At 34.7% G+C, this 20,178-nt stretch overlaps 2 protein-coding genes across 8 annotated transcripts; one reads left to right on the forward strand and one right to left on the reverse strand.

The window, feature by feature from the left end:
• The first annotated feature begins 1,932 nt into the window (after positions 1–1,932).
• LOC109007141 (biotin carboxylase 1, chloroplastic) lies at positions 1,933–12,128 on the forward strand. Of its 6 annotated transcripts, none has more exons than XR_001998741.2 (18): positions 1,933–2,167; positions 2,253–2,324; positions 2,482–2,810; positions 2,993–3,134; positions 4,006–4,104; positions 4,239–4,295; positions 4,864–4,935; positions 6,494–6,583; positions 7,117–7,176; positions 7,536–7,721; positions 7,853–7,945; positions 8,058–8,139; positions 8,628–8,734; positions 9,978–10,053; positions 11,071–11,117; positions 11,232–11,325; positions 11,408–11,461; positions 11,682–12,128. XR_001998741.2 is itself a non-coding variant. In XM_018986697.2 (18 exons), exons 2-16 carry the CDS (start codon positions 2,280–2,282, stop codon positions 11,304–11,306), a joined length of 1,560 nt encoding a protein of 519 aa, XP_018842242.1. In that variant the 5' UTR covers positions 1,933–2,167; positions 2,253–2,279; the 3' UTR covers positions 11,307–11,325; positions 11,408–11,427; positions 11,682–12,128. The 6 variants fall into 6 exon arrangements, 5 of the variants coding, with proteins under 5 accessions (XP_018842242.1, XP_018842244.1, XP_018842245.1 ...); XM_018986697.2 differs by having other exon boundaries at positions 11,408–11,427; XM_018986699.2 differs by having other exon boundaries at positions 11,232–11,294.
• Positions 12,129–14,269: 2,141 nt separating this feature from the next.
• On the reverse strand, positions 14,270–17,741 carry LOC109007142 (FCS-Like Zinc finger 14-like). 2 transcript variants are annotated; one of them, XM_018986701.2, is made up of 3 exons: positions 16,898–17,741; positions 15,856–15,894; positions 14,274–14,697 (listed from the first exon to the last, which is right to left on the reverse strand). In XM_018986701.2, exons 1-3 carry the CDS (start codon positions 17,458–17,460, stop codon positions 14,538–14,540), a joined length of 762 nt encoding a protein of 253 aa, XP_018842246.1. In that variant the 5' UTR covers positions 17,461–17,741; the 3' UTR covers positions 14,274–14,537. The 2 variants fall into 2 exon arrangements, with proteins under 2 accessions (XP_018842247.1, XP_018842246.1); XM_018986702.2 differs by lacking the exon at positions 15,856–15,894 and having other exon boundaries at positions 14,270–14,697; positions 16,898–17,740.
• Positions 17,742–20,178: the final 2,437 nt, after the last annotated feature.

Consider the following 20,178-nt stretch of genomic DNA (forward strand, 5'->3'; position numbering starts at 1 on the left):
TAGAAACCGCTTCTGGGCCTTAGGCCCAGTACTGCTGCGGGGGTGCGGACGGAGGACCCCCTCCACCCGCACCCCGTCAACCGGACGGGGTCCCCCGCCCCCGCCCCCGCACTCCGGGGGCGGGGGGCGGATGAGTATATTCACCCCTCGCCCATGCGGGGGCGGGGGGCGGGGTGGGGGCTACCCCGCCCCGTATGGGGCGGGTAGCACCCCTAGTTTGGATAGTAAGATGAGATGAGATGATTTTAGATCAGTTGAATAAAATATTATTAGAATATTATTTTTTAATAATATTATTATTGTGTTATGATTTAAAAAAGTTGAATTGTTTATTATATTTTGTATGAAAATTTAGAAAAATTGTAATAATAAAATAAGATGAGATGATTTCTGTATCCAAACGAGTCTTAAACTATTAAAGCTATCTTTCTATCATCAAAACTCTCACTTTCTTTACAATTTTTTCTTAATCCTTTAAAATATTAAGATTTTGTAACCGTATCATATTTTAGTCTAATCTTCACTATAGTTGGCAAGAAAATAATGTTGGTTAGGGTTTGATTAGGTTGGACTCTCATGGGTGGATCGTGTATGCAATACTTTGCTCAAACCAATTTACAATGGAGACTTGGAATATTATAAAACAGTCCTACCTTAAATTTCAAAATGAGATATTTCTCCAAAGTACAAAATAGTATGAATACTTATTAGAGAATCAACTTAATTTTAATATTTATTGATATGTATCAATAAAGGGTGATGCTACACCCACCGAGGGAAGCCATCGAATTTAGTCTCCAAATGTGCAAATTTTTGTTTTTTTTTTTTTCTCAAACATTTTTTAAAACCCTTAAACATTAAAAAAATTATAAATTCATTGAAAAACACTTATTTAATCATTAAGTAATTTTTTTTTAAAATAAACTTGATAGAAAATGTCAACGATGAGAGTAGAGTTTTTCATCAATAAAATTGATAGCGTGATGCTGTAACTAGAGTTAATAAAATTTACGAAAATATAATATTTCAGAGAAATGTTTAGTGAAAAAATAAATTTTACATAAAAAGTCCTTATACTAACGTGTTTAATGTGATCTATTAGATTGTAAAATAATTTTGGTTATAAAATAGATTTGACGTATTACATAAAGTCATACTAGTGTGCAAACCTTTTGCATTATATATAAATGGAAAATTCTTCTTGCAAGCGAGTTTGTGTACCAAATCCTGTACGGATGCTGACATGCAAGACATTTATTTAATAAAACGGTGTAAATTGAAGATGTAAATGATTTTTATGAGATAAAAGACATTTTCTTCTCTCAATTTTATTTATTTTTTTCAATTAAAAAGTCGATGGTATGCGATTTAGTGTGCCAAATTGCTTGTACCTAATAAGGCGATATATATATATATATCAATAAATGATCATTTAATGGTGATAAATGTGCTACATCTTATTTAATGAGATGAAAGTATGATGGTAGTATGGCAGGCCATTAATGACATTCTTCTTCTGCTTTATTTTTTTTTTAATTTCGTCTCCCACCAAATGCAATCCGCACCGTTTCATTAACCTAGCCCCATTCCAAGTCATCTTTGTGCGCAAGGGGTGAAATTCGACTATGAATAGAATTTTTCACAAGGAAAAGTCTTTTTACAAGCAATTTTGCGCATCAATATTAAATATAAGACATTTGTTAAATGAAACAATTTGAATTGAAGACGAAAATAATTTTGATAAAATAGATGATTTTATTCTTTTCTAAAAAGTTTTTTCTTTTATTTTTCTTGATAATAAAAAAAATTACTTAAATATTGATACGCGATTTAGTGCATCAAACCGTTTGTGACTTAAAGCTTCTTCAAATCTTTTATATTTAAAAAGAAGGAATATACATAAAATGAGTTTTACCATACCGATCTCATTGCAGTATACATTATAAGTCAAGTGCCCACACGCACGGTTAGGCGGAGCTTCCAACCTGCCAAGTGCCAACTTCCCTAGTTTTCATCGACACCTCCTCTGTAATCCCTTCAAACTTCTTCAAATCTCGACTTCTTCACCCGTTCTCTCTATATTTCCTGACCAAAACTCTTTCTCCACCTTTCTCAGAAACGCCTGCTAATTTGGATCAAAATCCTCCATTATTATCGCATTCTAGAGGTAATTTCTCATACTTAATGTTGGATTATGATGCTACGATTGCTTTTTATCTATGTTTGATTCAAATGGGTTTGCTTATTTCTAGGCGTTCGTGTTTCCTTCTCTTCTGAAAATGGATGTCACGATGCCTATGTGCAAATCTGTCACCTCGCCTCCTGTAAGTCCTTCTCTAGCTTATATTGGTTTTTCTTTGTAATGCAATTGCTGGTACTAAGTGTTGGGTTTTGCTCAGATTGGTGGAACTTGAAATGGGTCGCCGATTAATCCTTATATTAAAACTTACTTTTTTGTGGGTTTTCTTAATCCAATTGAAGGGTTTATTCGTGGGGAGAAGTGGAGGAATCAGAAGCTCCCAATGCAGCTTCATGGTGGGGAATAGAGTGAACTTTCCAAGGCAAAGTGCTCAGAGTGTACAAGTTCGTAGTTACAAAGCTAAAAAGCGTGGAGGAGCTCTGTATGCTACATGTCGTGCTGACAAAATCCTCGTGGCAAATAGAGGAGAGATTGCTGTTCGGATCATTAGAACTGCGCATGAGATGGGGATACCCTGTGTAGCCGTGTACTCAACCATAGATAAGGATGCGCTTCATGTCAAATTGGCTGATGAATCAGTTTGCATAGGCGAAGCACCGAGCAACCAATCGTAAGGGCTGATTTATTTTTTGACAGAATAATGTCATTAAATTGAAGTTTGAAGTTTATTCTTTTTTTTTTTTTTTTTTGATAAATGCATATTTTCCATCAATATTCTGAATACCTGTGTTTCCTCCGTTGTTCTTGGTACGGGTGATAGTGGTGTAACATGCATGTTGATCTGTCTTACAGGTACCTGGTGATTCCAAATGTTTTATCTGCTGCTATCAGCCGTAAATGTACAATGCTGCATCCTGGGTATGGCTTCCTTGCTGAGAATGCAGTATTCGTGGAAATGTGCAGAGAACATGGAATTAACTTTATTGGGCCCAATGTAAGTACCTTAAACAGAGAGAAAGTGTTCCTCATCGTATAATGCCTAAGAACCTATCTTCCTTTGGTTGGAATATGTTATTTAATGTGGCGTTCTTGTTGAAATTCTTTGTAAGTTGAATCACAAGACTAAAGGGACCTGTCTTCTAAAATAAAACCAAACAGAGTGTCATATCAATATCACAAGTAGAGGCATAGGGTTTATCATAGTTTCCAAAGTCAGCCTTTTCATGGATCCGGGGGCATTTCTTTTTTTGGGGTAAGGAAACTGAAGAAGATAGCAAATTCCCGGGCATTTCAATAATGCATTTAACTGACAATAAATTTCACTGCTAACACAATCCACTATTCCATAATCTCAGGGTTTTAGTTTGTATTTGGATTGATGCAATGTGATTGCTCACTATCAATTTATAAAAACCTTACAGCAGAATGCTTCTAGCGTATAAGAGCTGCAACAGATCCTTGTCGGGTGGCATCAGGTCATCAAAACGGGCTGCAACAAACACAATCAGGCTCCATGCATAGAAGCCCAACATCAACTTATATAAATATTCTTAACATACTTCAACTTTATAATTAGCTTAGCCTTTTTTTCTCTTATTTTTTTCTTCCCCACCTGTGAGGGGTTTCTCTTTTCCGCTTCTTTAGTACAAGGTATTGCCCTTATTAGCTTTCTTTTTGTAGAATTAAAATTTTATTTTGGTAGGTAATGCAAAGACCAAAGACTTAATTTGTTATGTTTATGATCTTTGACCTTCTAAACAAATGGTTAAAATGTTCTGTTGTATTATTGGGTGTTCATGGTCGAATTTCTTTCTTATTGAAAAAGTTCGAGCAAGAAATTTGAATTCCTGGTTACATTTTTGCAGCCCGACAGTATCCGTGTTATGGGTGATAAGTCAACTGCTAGAGATACAATGAAGAAAGCAGGTGTGCCCACTGTACCAGGAAGTGACGGATTGTTGCAGGTATTATGTATGACTTGTGGTGGTATGATTTGTAGCAACTTGCTAAATAGTTGTGAGATCACTTTTGCTATTCATTGTTAAAATATTAAATATAAATGCTTATAAAAAACCTAAGATAATGATTGTTATTACAGACCACAGAAGAAGCTATCAGGCTTTCCCATGAGATAGGATTTCCTGTTATGATCAAGGTAAATAATCTTGTACTAGCATTTTCTTATGATAGTTATTATACATATTTCCTTCTGTCGCTGCTGGGATTGCAATAGGCATCCATTTCTACGTTTATAAACTAACTCAAGAGTAGGAATTCAACCCGCTCCTGAGTAGCATGCATCTACTTTTTTTTGGTGCTTTTGATGAGTAAACAAAATCAAAATTACCCAGTTCATTCAAAATCATGTTTATATATAACCAATGGAGTATAGAAATAAATTGAAAGAATTATTTAGTGCCATAAAGCTACTTGTGAGATCAAAGTTTTATCATTTTCTTCCTAACAAAATAATTAATAATTTTTTAAAGTAGTGCAAGCCATGACAATGCCTAATTGAAACTCTATGAAAAGTGAAGGGTACCTGTCAATTATTTTTTACTTTTTTTTTTTCAAAACCTTTTGTGTTCTAGGTTTGATTTTGTTGCCATTTTAATAATCCAGGGTCCCATCCTCCCCTAATTCCTAAAACTTTGTAATAATTAAATCTTGTCTTTGTCTTTATTGAATTTTCTGTGAACTGACAAGCATTTTATGCTCTCAAGGCAACGGCAGGGGGTGGAGGCCGTGGGATGCGTCTAGCTAAAGAACCAGATGAGTTTGTGAAGTTACTGCAGGTATTGCACACAATGCATTTTTCTGTCATGTTACTTCACTAGGCCTTCTTAACTTTATGTTGGCACCTATTGCCTTTGTATGAAAGTGTGGAGGGCAGTTTTGGTAAAAGTGCACTAGGGGCAAAGTGCCAAGGCTGTAGTGCATTGCTTACTAAAAGCTAAGCACATTTACAAAAGCTCATTTTTTGGGGCTTTTTGCTTGAGCTTAAAGCGCAAAAAGGATGTTTTGTAATTTTATTAAACAAATTATAAAGTTATTATTTCAAGACCTAGAAAATGATGTAAACAAACATTTTTAAGTATGTAGTTGATATTGAAGATCATTTACGTACCATGGCGCCACAACATGTTGTCATATGTGATGTATTTGCTCACAATATAATAGTCCAAGTTGGCTTTCTAGATGGATTGATATTGATTGTTTATGTTAGCGTAGAAGTCAATACCTACAATTCTTGAGATTTTTTGGACATGGTCTTTTTGATTCAACCACGTACTTTAATTTGATTATGGCTATCAATTTTTTTTGGATGAGTGGCGATGAAGTATCATATATTTGTATATGAAGTATAGCACAAGAGAATTATATAAAATGTTATGTTTAAGTAAAGGTCAGCCACTTGGGTTGCCTACTTTTGAGCACACCAAGGTCGGTGTTCCATCTCTCTCTCTCTCTCTCTCTCTCTCTCTCATTTTGATATTTTTAAATGAAAAAAATATGTTTTTATTTTATAAATTTTATTTTGTGGCAATTTGTGACGCTGTCACTTGGTATCAATTGACATTGTTTGTTTTGCTACTAGTGTTATTGTCTGCTCTATAGTTACACGGTATACTTGTGACAATAGAGTGAGCAAAACCTATTATTTTGACCTTAAAGTTTGTATTACTAAAATACTCAAATTCTGACAATGTAAACACCAATTTTTAAGACATTTTGCTTCCTTTCTCTTAGTCAATTGGACTTATATATCGTATTTGAATCTAATCGGTTACTGACAACAAAACAGCATAAGTCAATCTTAAGTATTGTTCATAAGCTAGGTGTTTTCTTGTATACGTCCAGTGTACTTGGTTACTCCTATTGATTTATATATATAATATTTTTACTTATAAAAAAAAAAAAAAGTATTGTGCATAAGTCAATCTTAAGTATTGTGCCAATATTGTAATAGATTTTAGTGGCATATATCTTTAGACAATCATGCATAGGTGTTGCTCTTGTATATGTCCTGAGTACCTAGGCTATGCCTGCTTTTCTCTTGAATAAGATTCTTCTTTACTGATAAAAAAAAAGTATGTGCCAAATGAATTGCCTCCTATGGTGTCATTGGAAGCATTCCCATCAATTCCATACCCCTTCAGCTCTTAGATCCAAATTTTTTTTTAATCTGCCTTGAGTTTTGTGATCTTCCATACATGTTCTGTAAAGTCTTCTCATAAAAAAGGGTGTTACTCAAGTACACAAATATAAACGAGAAATACCTAAACTACAAAGAATTTTATTTACATATTTTCTCTGAAACTTGTGTTATATTGGGTCTTGTTTGATTTGCAGCAAGCCAAGAGTGAGGCTGCGGCTGCTTTTGGAAATGATGGAGTTTATCTGGAGAAGTACATTCAAAATCCAAGGCACATTGAATTCCAGGTAACTGCTGGGCGTTTTGATGTCTTTTAGTATTTATGATCTCTTAAAATTATCAAGGAGTTTATCAAGTCACAAAAGGGAAATCCAGAAGGGCATCCATAATGGGAAACATTCTCATTGAGTATTCTTTTATCAAAAGAATTATACTTGGTATTTCTGGATCTTTACTTGGATAAATTATGCAGTTGCTTCATGGACTATTAAGAGCAACCTGAGTATTCTAGGTCTAGGCACTTATAGTCTGCATGATCTAAGACTATAAACGAACATTAGACTATGCTCCTTTAAAATCCGTTTAGTCATAGGTCTCAGTTAGTCTAATGTTCAAAACTCGTCTCATCTTACTGTGAGAAAATATAGAAGTCATATAAACCTGTTGAATGTGGTTTGGTAAGTCTCAGCCAAGCAAAGGACTAAAAGGGTAGGTAGTATGCATGCTTTTTCAGTTTATTTTATTTTTTAATTCTAATTGCCGAATCTGACCTCTGGGTGCATTTTTGGGTCCATCCCTTGCGTGCTAAATGGTTTGACAGGTTCTTGCGGATAAATATGGTAATGTCGTCCACTTTGGAGAGCGTGATTGCAGCATCCAGGTATCAGAAATTAGCTCATTCCTCTTAACTTTTGGATAGTTTATCAAATGAGTTTTGAGTAGTTGTTGGATTCAGCTATGGAAATTGAGCTTGCTTCAAATTCAAAATTGGATGACAAAGTTAAAAGTTCAATTGCTAAACGGAAATATGTGAAACTAGTGAATTCATTATTGGCTTTTGATAGCTTCAACTCTATAAAATCAAGAACTTAGGCCCAACTCTATCCATCTTTTGCCTTTCCTTTTGTTGTCTTTTAGCTTTAAATTCGTTGTCGTTTTGGTTAATGAGTTTTTTCTACTAGTTTTGAAGTGCAAGTAAAAAGATAAGTGATTCCTCTCTTGACCGTCAATTTTGTTCAGAGACGGAACCAAAAACTGCTGGAAGAAGCACCTTCTCCTGCTTTGACCCCTGAGTTGCGGAAAGCTATGGGTGACGCAGCAGTTGCAGCAGCAGCATCCATTGGTTACATTGGTGTTGGAACAGTCGAGTTCCTTTTGGATGAAAGAGGTTCCTTCTACTTTATGGAAATGAATACTCGGATCCAGGTAGAAACATTTCTTGAGAACGTGGAGTAAATATGTATCTTTCAAACCATACCTGCTTTAGGGGACTAATCTCGAGCTATACTAAATATTGTGTTTCCACCTTTTTTTGTCTGGGTTGGTTGGGGGACTAGGTTGAGCATCCTGTGACAGAGATGATTTCCTCTGTGGACTTGATTGAGGAACAAATTCGTGTAGCCATGGGTGAAAAACTCCAGTACAAACAGGTAGTGGAAATGGGATACTTAGTTATCTTAAGCATAAAATAATTTCCAAAAAACTCAATCCCTTAGCATACAGTACGGTGTATTTAATGTCTTTTGGGGATTTTATCTACAGGAAGATATTGTGCTCAGAGGACATTCAATTGAATGCCGAATCAATGCAGAAGACGCATTTAAAGGATTTCGACCTGGACCAGGTATACTCAAGATAATGTGCCTGTAGTCTTTCTGGCATGCATGTGCAAAATGCTTGATGCACCCAAATCAGCAAATCCTTTCTGTCACTTTTCTCTCCAGTTTGTTGGATTTTCAAAATTGGCTATTTTTGTCCCTCTGATTGAGGTGTTCCAAAAATCTCTTATAAGCTTTTGGAATATAATTTTAGGGCACTAGAATGGGTTTGCCTACCAATCCACATTTGCATACAGTTGGGCTTGCAGTTATTTCGCTAATTTTTAGTTTTATTTTTTATTTTTCTGTGTGGAATGTAATCAAGCCATAATGATTAACAGGTTTATAGGCATCAATTTCATGTTTTTTTCATCTTTATACAAGTAACTTTGATGCATACTCTACTCAGATTCTGAATAGTAGATGCAACATATTAGCATGTGGTTTTCAATCTTGTCTAACGAATGTATAACCGTTGTCAATCTTTTCTTATTTCTCTACTTTTGGACAACAGGGAGAATAACCGCATATCTGCCATCTGGAGGACCGTTTGTTAGAATGGATAGCCATGTTTATCCTGACTATGTGGTTCCTCCTAGCTATGACTCCCTTCTTGGAAAGGTCGGTCACAATATTCATTTTATTAGTTTAGCTTTGTCATGTGCAGTGGTTTGTGTATGAGTAGTTGATGTCATCAAGTATTAATGTGCTTTTGTGCGTGCTGATTTGTTGGGATGCATATCAAATTACCATTATATCTCTCATTCTGTGCACTCAAGAATTGTTTGTGTATCAGTAATTTTTTTTTTGAAACCCTAGGGGTTGGCTCAAGTGGTAAAAGCCTTGGTCTTGGTGGTATGCACCCTTCAGATCTAAGGTTTCGAATCCTCTTGGGTGCAAACAATTTTTGAGGCCATCGGACTAGGCGGACTTCCTCTTGAATTACCCGGAGTGCATTTGTGGGAAACTCCTTGCCAAGGGCTTGTGCATCCCCGGGATTAGTTGGGACTGTCTATGGACACCCGGTGCCAACAAAAAAAAGTAATTTAGTTTTTTGATTGGTGTGTATCAGTAATTTATGGGGGTCAATTCATGCAGATAGGCAATAGTACAGATGGAAATAAGGGTTATAGGGGGTAACTCTGTATAGTTTAGTTCGTTGACCTCTAGGCACTTAGGGTTATAGTGGATGATTGGTGAAGTATAAAGAACACTTTTAGCAAAACTCTTCCTTCTCTGGGCTTGGAGCTGGCTTGTAAATAGAGAAGGTCCTAAATTATGCAAGTGTTGTTCCTAAGAGTAGTTAATTATCTGTAAGTTTGATTTCTTTTATTGTAATTATCTATAAGTTTGATTTCTTTTATTGTAATTATCTATTTGACAGTTTCATCTGGACTTGCTAACGAATAATGGAATTGAATAAGTAATTAAAAGAGATTATCCAAGGAAAGAATAAAATGCGTACATCATGGCTGTAGGTACTTGAGTAAGAGAGTTTTGGTTCTATAACAAATGGCTGTAGGTACTTAAAGAGAGTTTTGGTCTATACTTGTCAAAAAAAAAAAAAAAAGAGTTTTGGTTCTATAACAAATGGTAAGTTTCATTCTCTGGATCTCTACCATAAGCTACTTAAAAATTGTCTTATTAGTTGGCATTTATCTGATAAATATTTCAAGTACATTGTCATATAGAAAAATTTTCCCTGTCATCTTAGCATTGTGTTGGCAATGGATGGACAGCGTATGCATATGATAAACATGATAGTGTAAGGCTACAATATTCATATTGCTGCTCCTCTAAATTGGGGGTTTCTGCTACAAATTGTTCTTCTAATTAGTTTGCCAACTTTGGCACTATATTGTAGCTTATTGTATGGGCTCCAACAAGAGAAAAGGCAATTGAGCGCATGAAAAGGGCTCTTGATGACACTATTATCACAGGTAATTATATAAGGTCTTGATCAAGATTATAGATCTCTCTCTCTCTCTTCCTGTCATTTTGCACTTCAATGTCTGAGTGTCAAGGTTGCTAGCAGTTCATCTTATGGAGTGTGGAGGGATGTTTTGGGCTCTGAAGCCTTGGCATATTATCCTTAAACAGCCTGTGTTGCCAATCTTGTGTATCTAGCGTTTCAGTTTAGGAGATAAAGATTAAGGCCCCGTTTGGTTTCACATATGGTCTCAACCCATCTCATCTCATCTCAACATCTAAACACCATTCATTGGGTCATTAGGGGCTTTCTAATATAGGCAATGTGTTTTCTTGTATACATTTAGTGTACTTGATTACTCCTCTGATATATATAATATTTTTACTTATAAAAAAAACATCTAAACACCATTCAGATATAAACACTTTTCGATTTCAAATTTTCAACCTTTTCATTTAATCATTACCTAATCATTACAACTTTTCCAAACTTCCAAACAAAACACAATAAAACAATTCAACTTTTTCAAATCTCAAAACAAAAATAATATTAAAAATTATATTCTAACGAGATTTTAACTTTATAATATTTTTATTCAACTTTTTTTCTCTCATTTTCCAAAACTCCATAAAACATCTTAACTCAAACCATTTCACTACTATTCACAAACTATCTCACTACTATTCACAGATTTCTCATCTCATATGTTTGGTTCATTTGTGGAACCAAACGAGGCCCAAATCTACAAATTTACTAGTTTAATGGATCAGGTAATTTCGGCAGATGGTTTTTCCTGGTGTTTTGCCTCTATTTAATATAAACCACTTGTTATTTATAAAAAAATATGCCACTTGCATTTTAGTGGGGATCTTGTGGGAAAAGAGTTTTCTGCAATTTCCCTGTTGTCCTTTCTATCATAGACACATCCATTCTAATTGTGTTGTGCTTGAAATTTACATTTCTTGATTAATCCTCTCTTTTGGATTCTTAAATTAATCATTGTAATGTTGAAAACTTTCTTCCACAGGGGTTCCTACGACCATTGAATACCATAAACTTATCCTTGATATAGAGGTGGGCAAGCTCTGATGTGCATCTTTTCTTCCGAGATTTTATTCAAATTGTCTTTGTTTATTTTCTCTATGCATGTGGAACCATCCAATTTGCAATGTTTCCACTTTATAACAGGATTTTAGGAATGGCAACGTTGATACTGCTTTTATCCCAAAGCACGAGCAGGAATTAGCAGAGGTGAGAAGCTGATGAACCCTGTGTTTTGTGTGTATGTACTCTACCTGTGATTTTTATTTATTTTTTATTATTATTTTTTTATCTTGTTATTTAGACTGTTTGGTATATTGTAGATGTAGTGCAGTTGAAGATGGTAATTCCTTTTCCCTCCTAAGCTGGACTTCATAGTATGCATTTCCCTCAGTCCACATATGTTAACTCTTTGGTTTATGGTCTTAAAATGGATTAAACGCTAAAATAGTCCATGTGATTTTCCTTCTAGGCAGATTGGTCCCTATATTCTAATTTTTAACTTTTTGCTCCATGTGGTTTGTGGGTTGGGTGTGTGTCTCAAGGTTCTTGAAATCATTTATATAGCTTCACATTGGCTTCTGTTTGCCTACACAGCCCCAGAAACTGGTGCGAGTGACCCCGAGCAAAGAACTAGCTGGTGCAGCTGCTTAGATTGATCTCTTGCTCTGGCATTGCAATCGTCCTCAGTTCCTGTCAAGCCAAACTTTACAAATTCAAAATGCTCACTATTTGTTGTGTTGGAAGAAGCTGCACGGAGTGCTGTGATCTCGATGCTGCAGATTATGCCTCCTGTGTGCAAAGACCCTTGTTTATTTTTTATTTATTTTTTGTCAGTTTTTTTTTGGGTCTAATGCCGACCTTTCTTTCTGATAGAAGCCTGAGTAACTTGGTGTCTCTTCTCAGCTTATTATCTCATTAAAGCTTTTTTCCTTAATTTTTGATGAAAAAGAGAGAGATAGCTGCCCTTAATTTTTGAACTCTATTAGTATGACAAGACATTGATCATCATGTTCAAATCACACACTATATTGTTAGGCTTTATGTGATGATTAGGCTTGAGCCATCCTTACCAAAAGATTCATTAATATTATTTAAACTTGTATTACAACTGCCTGGCCAAACAAAGAATGAGTGTGCAATTTCTCTGTTAAATTATTGGCCATGCTGTAGCCTCAGATTGCTGATTGAGAAGTTTAAAAAGAAGGAAAACCTCTAAGTTCCGGCGGTGTTCCCTACAAGTCCGGAGCCTGGCCGGTGAGCATGTTGCATTTCATGCAAGACAGCAATGTTGTTGCTTCCATTTTCTGTTTTAGTTGTAATATTTTTGTAGTGAGACTTGTTGATATGGCTTGGATGCATTACACTGAATTCATATGAAATTTATTGGTTTAGTTCCCAACACCAACACCTAGACCAAGTCTTGAAGATAACTCTTACTACTTCTAAAAACAAGGACACAATGCTAGGCCAAGATGATTTAAACTCCTTTTACCTCATGGGTTTGTCTTGCTTGCCACTTATCTCGTAGTTATTTATCCACCACTCAACTAGCTCCCCGGTGTGTTGCCATGAATCATAAGCTTTCTTCCTGTTGAGGCGAGCGGAGAGTTTTCACCCGCCAATTGGGCACCTTATGAAGTGGGCCGATGGGCTTTTACTTGTTTCATCAGCCCAAATTTTCAAGAAAAATTCTATTTATAAACCGGCATGGGCAACAAATACAATTAATAAGTACTTACATAACATAATTTGATTTGAAAGATAAATTTTAAATTTTAAATCTTATAAATAGTCTTACCATTTAAGTGTTGTGAATTGTCTGCTCTACACATTAGCTTGAAAATAGAATAAGTCAATATACAATAATGTACAACATAAAGAAACATATTCAAGTCCAAACCTAAACAGAGATAATTATGGAATTACAATAAGCAGATAAGAAAAACGAAAAGGATAGAGGAAAGGAAAATAAACAGCGTAAAGCTTGATACAAGTTGGGGCTGAGCCCAAAGGTTTGAGTTTTGGGTCAAAGCATGAACACTACCATCAATTCCTGTTGGAAGAAGATTGGCCATTTTGGATACCTCGGCCTTTCTAGCTCAAGCATGGCTACAATAATGGCCGATCCAAATTGGATAAGATGTCGACATAAGAGAAGACGACAAGAAAACTGGTAATTGTTAGAAAAATCTTCATCTAATAGACCTACATAGATCATTAATCATACATTATAAAATTGTTAAATATGGAGAATGTCTGTAAGTGATCAATAAAGTGATACAACTAAGCTATTGAAAAATCTCTGGAAGTGTGAAATTTTAAATACCGAGCCGTATTAGCTGATATTTACCGTGTCGGAATAGTGACCAATATAAGGAATGTATGTGTTTTGTACCAGGTTGAATATTGGTACCGGTGCGTTTCGGTCAATACCGGCCTATTTTGATGTACTGGCCAAAATTAGTGGATTTTTGTAATTAATATAAAAATTCTAACTTTTTCATAAATTTTACTCAAATTTTCACATTTGAAGATTATTTTTTTAATTTTTTTAATCCCATTTTCTCAAGGATTGAAAATCAAATTCTTACTTCCGTTTTTGTGACAAAGATGAGTGATTATTATTTTTTAAATAATTAGATTGAGAATTTAGAAGTATTATTAAGTTTTATAAATATGTGTTTTAACTTTTTAAGACTTGCATTGATGTTATTTTGAAATATAATTTATACATATATAATTATTTATTATATATAGACTATCTCGAAACGGTACTAATACTGAAATATTTCGTTCCAGTGCCTTTAACTAAAATGGCCACCGAAATGATATTTAAAACTTTGGTAGAGACCCATTAAAGATCCACAAAATTGAACTTAGGTACTATATATTGGTCGTGGTCTCCACTCCAAGTCATTCTTGACTCTACGCATCCTATACACCACTAATGTAAATATAATATAGATATTAGTTTAGCTTGTAGTGACAGCATCAATTTGCAAGGCTTAATGCAGTAAAACTTCGATCACACTCATATATTACTTCTGTCAGAATCAACGCTGCCTTTCAAGTCACGGACCACCCTGGTTTGCATATGGAAATTCAAAGACCCCTCACAAACGTGACATTTGAATATTGACTGCTTTCTACCAGAGAGAGAGAGAGAGAGAGAGAGAGAGAGATAAGTAAAATACAATGATTAGTATAATATTCTATATATGTTTTCCTCTGTTGGGTTCAAACAAATTTCCATTCTCTCATCAAAATATCTCCCATCTCATATAATTTTCTTGCAATCTGGGATATAGATACTATAATACTACTTGCTTAACCCCTCTCAAATTATATCTACTGCTTATCGAGCCGGTGAAAACAGTTTATTGGGATACCCTTTGATCATGTCCTCCTTCACTTTCATTTTATTTACGTACGCAAGTTTCACAAGTGTGTTCATGCCGCAGCAACCACAGTAAAAAACACCCGTGGACCGGAGCAGGGAGACACAGAACAATCAAGTGGCTTCAGTGCTCCAGATCCACGCTTCTCTTTGTAATCGTCACTTCTAATGTGTTTGTCACGGCACTCGGCACTGCAAAATGCTTTTTCTCCCCTACAAAAGGTCCATAAATGTTTTATCAGTGGGAATTTCATGTAGGGTGGATTGAGAAGGTGTTAAAATAAAGAGTAATGCTACATGTAGTCGTGGAGGGAGCAAGCGCCGCGCAGTCACTTTGAAAAAGAGTAAGGTCCACTATTAAAAAACTATTTTTTTTTTTCACGTGGATCTCGTATTTATTCACTTTTTTCAAAGCGATTGCACAATGCTTGCGCATTCACGACTGCAACTATTATCTCCTAAAAGATCTCCAGCTTTGAATTGTAGACCAAAAACTCACGAGATTCAAGACCACAAACAGAACCAAACAAGGCCATTCCAACATCACAAAATATCTCCAAGAAACAGATGGGGAAGTAGAAAGGTCTGCCAACATGTGAACCACATAACACACTAGTGGGGTTTAGCACTCACTCATCTGCGGTCCCACCCTCTCAAATCTAGAGACAAAAGGTCAACCTATAACTACAGTCTCTTAGACTACCAAAGATTTGAAATTAGATAAATGCATGCCGCAGGTACAATATAAGAGAATGCAAACCCAAAGGAAAGATTAAAAATATGAACCATAATCCAGTGACAAGTTAGGATTTTAAACAGTTCATGAGACCCATAACCACGTAACAGGAAAAAGCATTAATCCATCATTCGCTTACAAAGAATACGCTTAATGGTTCCTTTCTTACATCAGAGATGTGGTGAATGGTTATAATAATACTCAATTCCAGTACTCATTTGTGAGAGAATATTATGTCCTCAGCACTTGATAAAAATAGATTATGGAATTTGGAAGTGTGAAAAAAGGAAACACTAGTCATCCTAAACCTGAGGTTCATCTAAAAATGCTAGCATAAATCACAACTGGATTGGTCATAATTTTGAGAAATAATAGGATTATGTTGTCATGCAAAGGACAAGAGAAAACCATCTCCTTCCACCTTGACTGCATTGTATGTTTTGCTATTTGGACAAAATCTAACTTCCTTAATATTTTCTCCTAAGGGATTTTACTTGGTCCTATTCCTCAAAGAAATTGGCCCTTGACTTAAGCTGTCAGAATATCATCATATAGCACCACATCTTGCTTGTTTCTTGTGAGTGCTGTCCTGAACTGTTAATTAGAATGTTACTATACTTTAGTTCCATACTGACCTTTCTATAGCAGCATCACAGCCATGGGGACTGCAGAATCTACATCAACACATAACCCATAATGTTCAATTTGTTTGCCCAAAATAAGAGAAGCACGTTTAGTAGTAATGATCATGCTTGCTCCAATGACAAATGTGCAGCATAGAAGAAACATTCTCTAGCTATAATATAACTCTTTTCTAGATCTGCAAGTGCTGCCATACATATGGAACCTAAGCTCCAAAGTCAGGTATGGACTAAAATGCTGATTTTGCCTAGCATGCTAATATATTTACTTGTAGAAAGATTTCTGTTAAAAGTATCAGCAGAACGCCTAGGCTAGAACTTAAATAAATCAGCCAGGTCAAGCTGTATAAAGACTCAAACCTTCCGGACGATAAGAAACCTATATATGTTCAATTAATAATATCATCAGTCAAACAAGTCTCGGACAAATTATCACAGACATAAAGGTTTCTGTTTCTAGTATGCACCTTTGATCAGACTAGTGACAAAGATCGCAAAGAATTACAAAACCCTGCAAGAACCTGTACTGAAAGACAAGACTTCAAAGGTAAACCAAAACTTTATTTTAAATCAGACCCCCCATTTTGTTCCAAAGATAAACAAATTTTGTCATATAACAAGTACCAATTAACTAATTTACTTATCAATCATCTTCGAACGACTATGAAACCAAAAGAACATATAAATCCACAAGATCTGGCCATATCCTTTCACCCTTCTAAACAAATCCAAACTTCAAATGCGGAAAATCATTCCAAACACAAACTTTCACATACGACTACAAGTCTATATCAACAGACAACCAAACAATAACCAGAGTTCCAAATTCGCGTATACTCAATCCACTGTGAGTCATACACCAAAAAAGAATTGAAGGAGCTAACTTTTAAGCCAAATCAGACTCCGAGTCGAGGCCCACAACATAATCCAAGATTTACACATCTCACAGATCATTAGCAATTCCAACCAACCAAAAATATTAAGTTTAAAACCAAGGACCAATATAAAACACCATAAACTCTTACGTTTTCGTTACCTGTACATGAATATGTCCAGACCATGGAGCTGTTTCTTGCAAAGATAACAAGTACTAAGAAAATCAGCAGTCCAGAATTCCCTCTCGAACTCATCAACATTCACGGGAGAAGCAGAGAACATTCTTACCCCACGACCACTCACCACACAAGTAGCACCGCAACAATCACCAACAACCGCATCAAGCTTATCATCGAAATAAATGCGTTTCTCAACAAAATTGCTCCCCAAATGCGATATCACGCAAGTGTAGCTCTCAGACATCTCATCCACGTCCCCACCTCTCTCCCCATCATTCAGCGGACCTCTGAAGTTGGCAGCTGCCTTCGCAGACGACACGATTGGGATCGGTGCCGATCTCGGCGACACCACCGCAAAATTATCCGGAGCTTTCGGGCTCAAATCGGTCATGGCAGCCACTATGCCAAGCCCAACCACGCCCCCCTGGAATATCCTAGGAGATTTGGAGGGATTTGGAGACTTATCTACGGCAAACGACTCTGAGAGAGTGGTGAAAAGGGAAAGATTGATGGTGGGTCTCTTTTTTCCTGGTAAATTATCCATTTTCTGGGGAAATTGCAGCTTGGTATTCCCCAAAATTCAATCCTTTGCTCAGGAAAACTTGAGCTTAAAGAAACTTCTGCGAAAGAAGAGAAGTGGCAGAGTTCTGACTCTTTTCCCGTTTAGGAAACATTAACATATTGCACAGATTTCATCAGAAAGAGAGAGATACTTCAGCTCAATTCAGATGATTGATGTAGAAGCAAGTAGAGGGCCTGGTTTTTTGCGAGAGAGAGAGAGAGAGACCAGCTTTCAGCTCTCCTCTGGTCTCTAACGCCTGTGTTTTTTCAGGGGTTGAATATATACAGTTTATTGTAATAATAATTGTTTTTTTTTTTTTTGTTATAAAAAAAAAAAAAGTTGCTTCTTTTTTGGTAATAACAGTACAAAATAATTGCTCGCATGAATATTCGTTTTCCTTCCTTTTCCTTTTTCTTCTTAAAATTGGGCTATTGGCCCCATTACTAATAAATGATGTTGCTTTCAAGTTCTACATTCTTTTCCAATTATTATACACTAATTTTTCTAAACAACACACCATTTAAGAGTTTTTCTAACAACTATTGTCTTCCTTTTAGTGGGATAAGGTATCTTAAGGTTACGTTTAGATATTGAGATCATTTTAGAGATGATCTCATATGATCTATAAATAATAAAAAATAATAAAAAATAATTTATAAATAATAGTGAAGTAGTATGATGACTACTTCATGTACCAAACACAGCTTTAGAATTTTTTTTATTTTTTATTTTTAATTTTAGATTTAAAACAAGAGAGATAGAGCATGTAAAATAACGCGTATAATTCTCTATCTGTTTTTAAGATAACATTAAATGCTCGATAAATAATGTAAAATAGATTTTGTATGTCTATCTTTATTATTTTAAATTGCAAAATACATACATAAACATTTAATATTTAAATTATGGTGTATATCCCAAGTTGTTATACCACATTAATTGTTGCACCAAAAATTTGGCAAATTCCAAATAATATGCCACAAAATATATTATACAAAAAAAAAAAAAAAAAATCCCTTGTCGTTCAATAGCATGCTCCAAATTGGGACCATGTGAGTTATAAATTAATAAATTAGAGAGGTGATACAATCACCTCAAATTGGATGTTCTATTTTTATCTTTCAATCTAATTAGTATAGTCCTTTCAAAGTGGGAAATGGAAATATATGAACTTTTCCCAAGGAATAACAACATTAGTTTACCTTGGCTGGCAATTGAACCACAAAATCTCAAATCCTAAAATAATTACTTTGGATTGGAATTTGGAGCTATAAGAATGAATTTCAAGCACACTCTAAAATAACTATTCTATTTTGTAAATGATATCTCTGTCATGTTGTTAAAAGTTTTAGAAATAAAGACCTAAGAAAAGTTTAAAGTAAATTTGGGTTTATATTCTTAAAGGATTAGTCAATATTATTATTGAAAATTCATCGAAATTATTATAAATAACAACGACTTCTCCCGTACTTCTGATTTAAATTGTTTTTTATATCATTTGTAATGATTTAAGAAAAAGTACAACCGCTTATATTTTTACATATAAAAAAGACTAATCAATGTTACAATTGGAACCTATTGAAATTATCATAAATCGCATGAGCTTTTTTCTCATAAAAAAAGTTGGATTCATTTCCCAACCCTCTCATGTTAAAAATGAGTTATAAAAGTATATAGGTTTAGAGAGTTACTTAATTACTAGACTAATTTATTGTCCATTGAACTAGCTAATGATTCCATTGTAATACAACATCACAATGTTCTTATAACATGGACAATTGGATCTTAGGCTCAAACAAGAACGAGAACAGATGGGATAAGTAATTACTTTCATGCAATTCTTTGAAAGAAACTCACTACAGGAAAAATGAGTATTTGTGATAAATTATTTATAACGAGAAGAACTATTTGTGACGAAAACAAACTTATTTTAACAGGAAACAATCATTTCGTTGCAAATAACTGGTCATAAATAAGCAGTTTTCTTGTAGTGACTTTCCAATGAAAAAGAAAAAAAGAGTGGAAATAAATATGAACATTGCAAAGGGAAAATCCAAGTTTCTAGGTTTTTACATACCATCATACTCATGTAAGACTTTAGTACTAAAAAAGATACATTAGTGGTGTTTCCTTTTTCTTAATTTGATTAAGAATAGGAACTTTGAAGATAAAATGTTCATAGAAATAAAGGGTCTTGGGTCCAAATAATAATTATAATTATAATAATAATATTAAAAAGGATGATGTTGTAACCAATATGAACTTTAATTCTTTCCACCTTTATGTTGGTTTTTGCACACTTAAAAAAATAAATATGAGGCTCCCAAAACAAGATGCTCTTCATATGCTAATATCTTGTATTAAATAATACAAGAAGAAGTAGACATTGGTGCTCTTTGTAGATATGGTGGAAGGAGCTTATATTTTTTTTAATACAAATATTCTATTGACTAATTGGACCGATTACCCAATGCTATTAATTAATTAAGGAGTATATGGCCCATTTACATCATTGTTGGTTTGAATAAATGTGGAGATAAGAAAAACTTTTAATAAAGATAATTGTATAACTCAAAATTGACACCAATTCCCAATTTAATCCATACACTTAAATTACAACAGCATCAATCCTATATTTGCATGGACTACTTTCAATATTTTTTAATGAAAAGTTCTTCTCATCAGTCATTATTCAGCACC

The sequence above is a fragment of the Juglans regia genome, chromosome 6 (genome assembly GCF_001411555.2).
Source record: "Juglans regia cultivar Chandler chromosome 6, Walnut 2.0, whole genome shotgun sequence".
NCBI classification, from domain to species: Eukaryota; Viridiplantae; Streptophyta; class Magnoliopsida; order Fagales; family Juglandaceae; genus Juglans; species Juglans regia.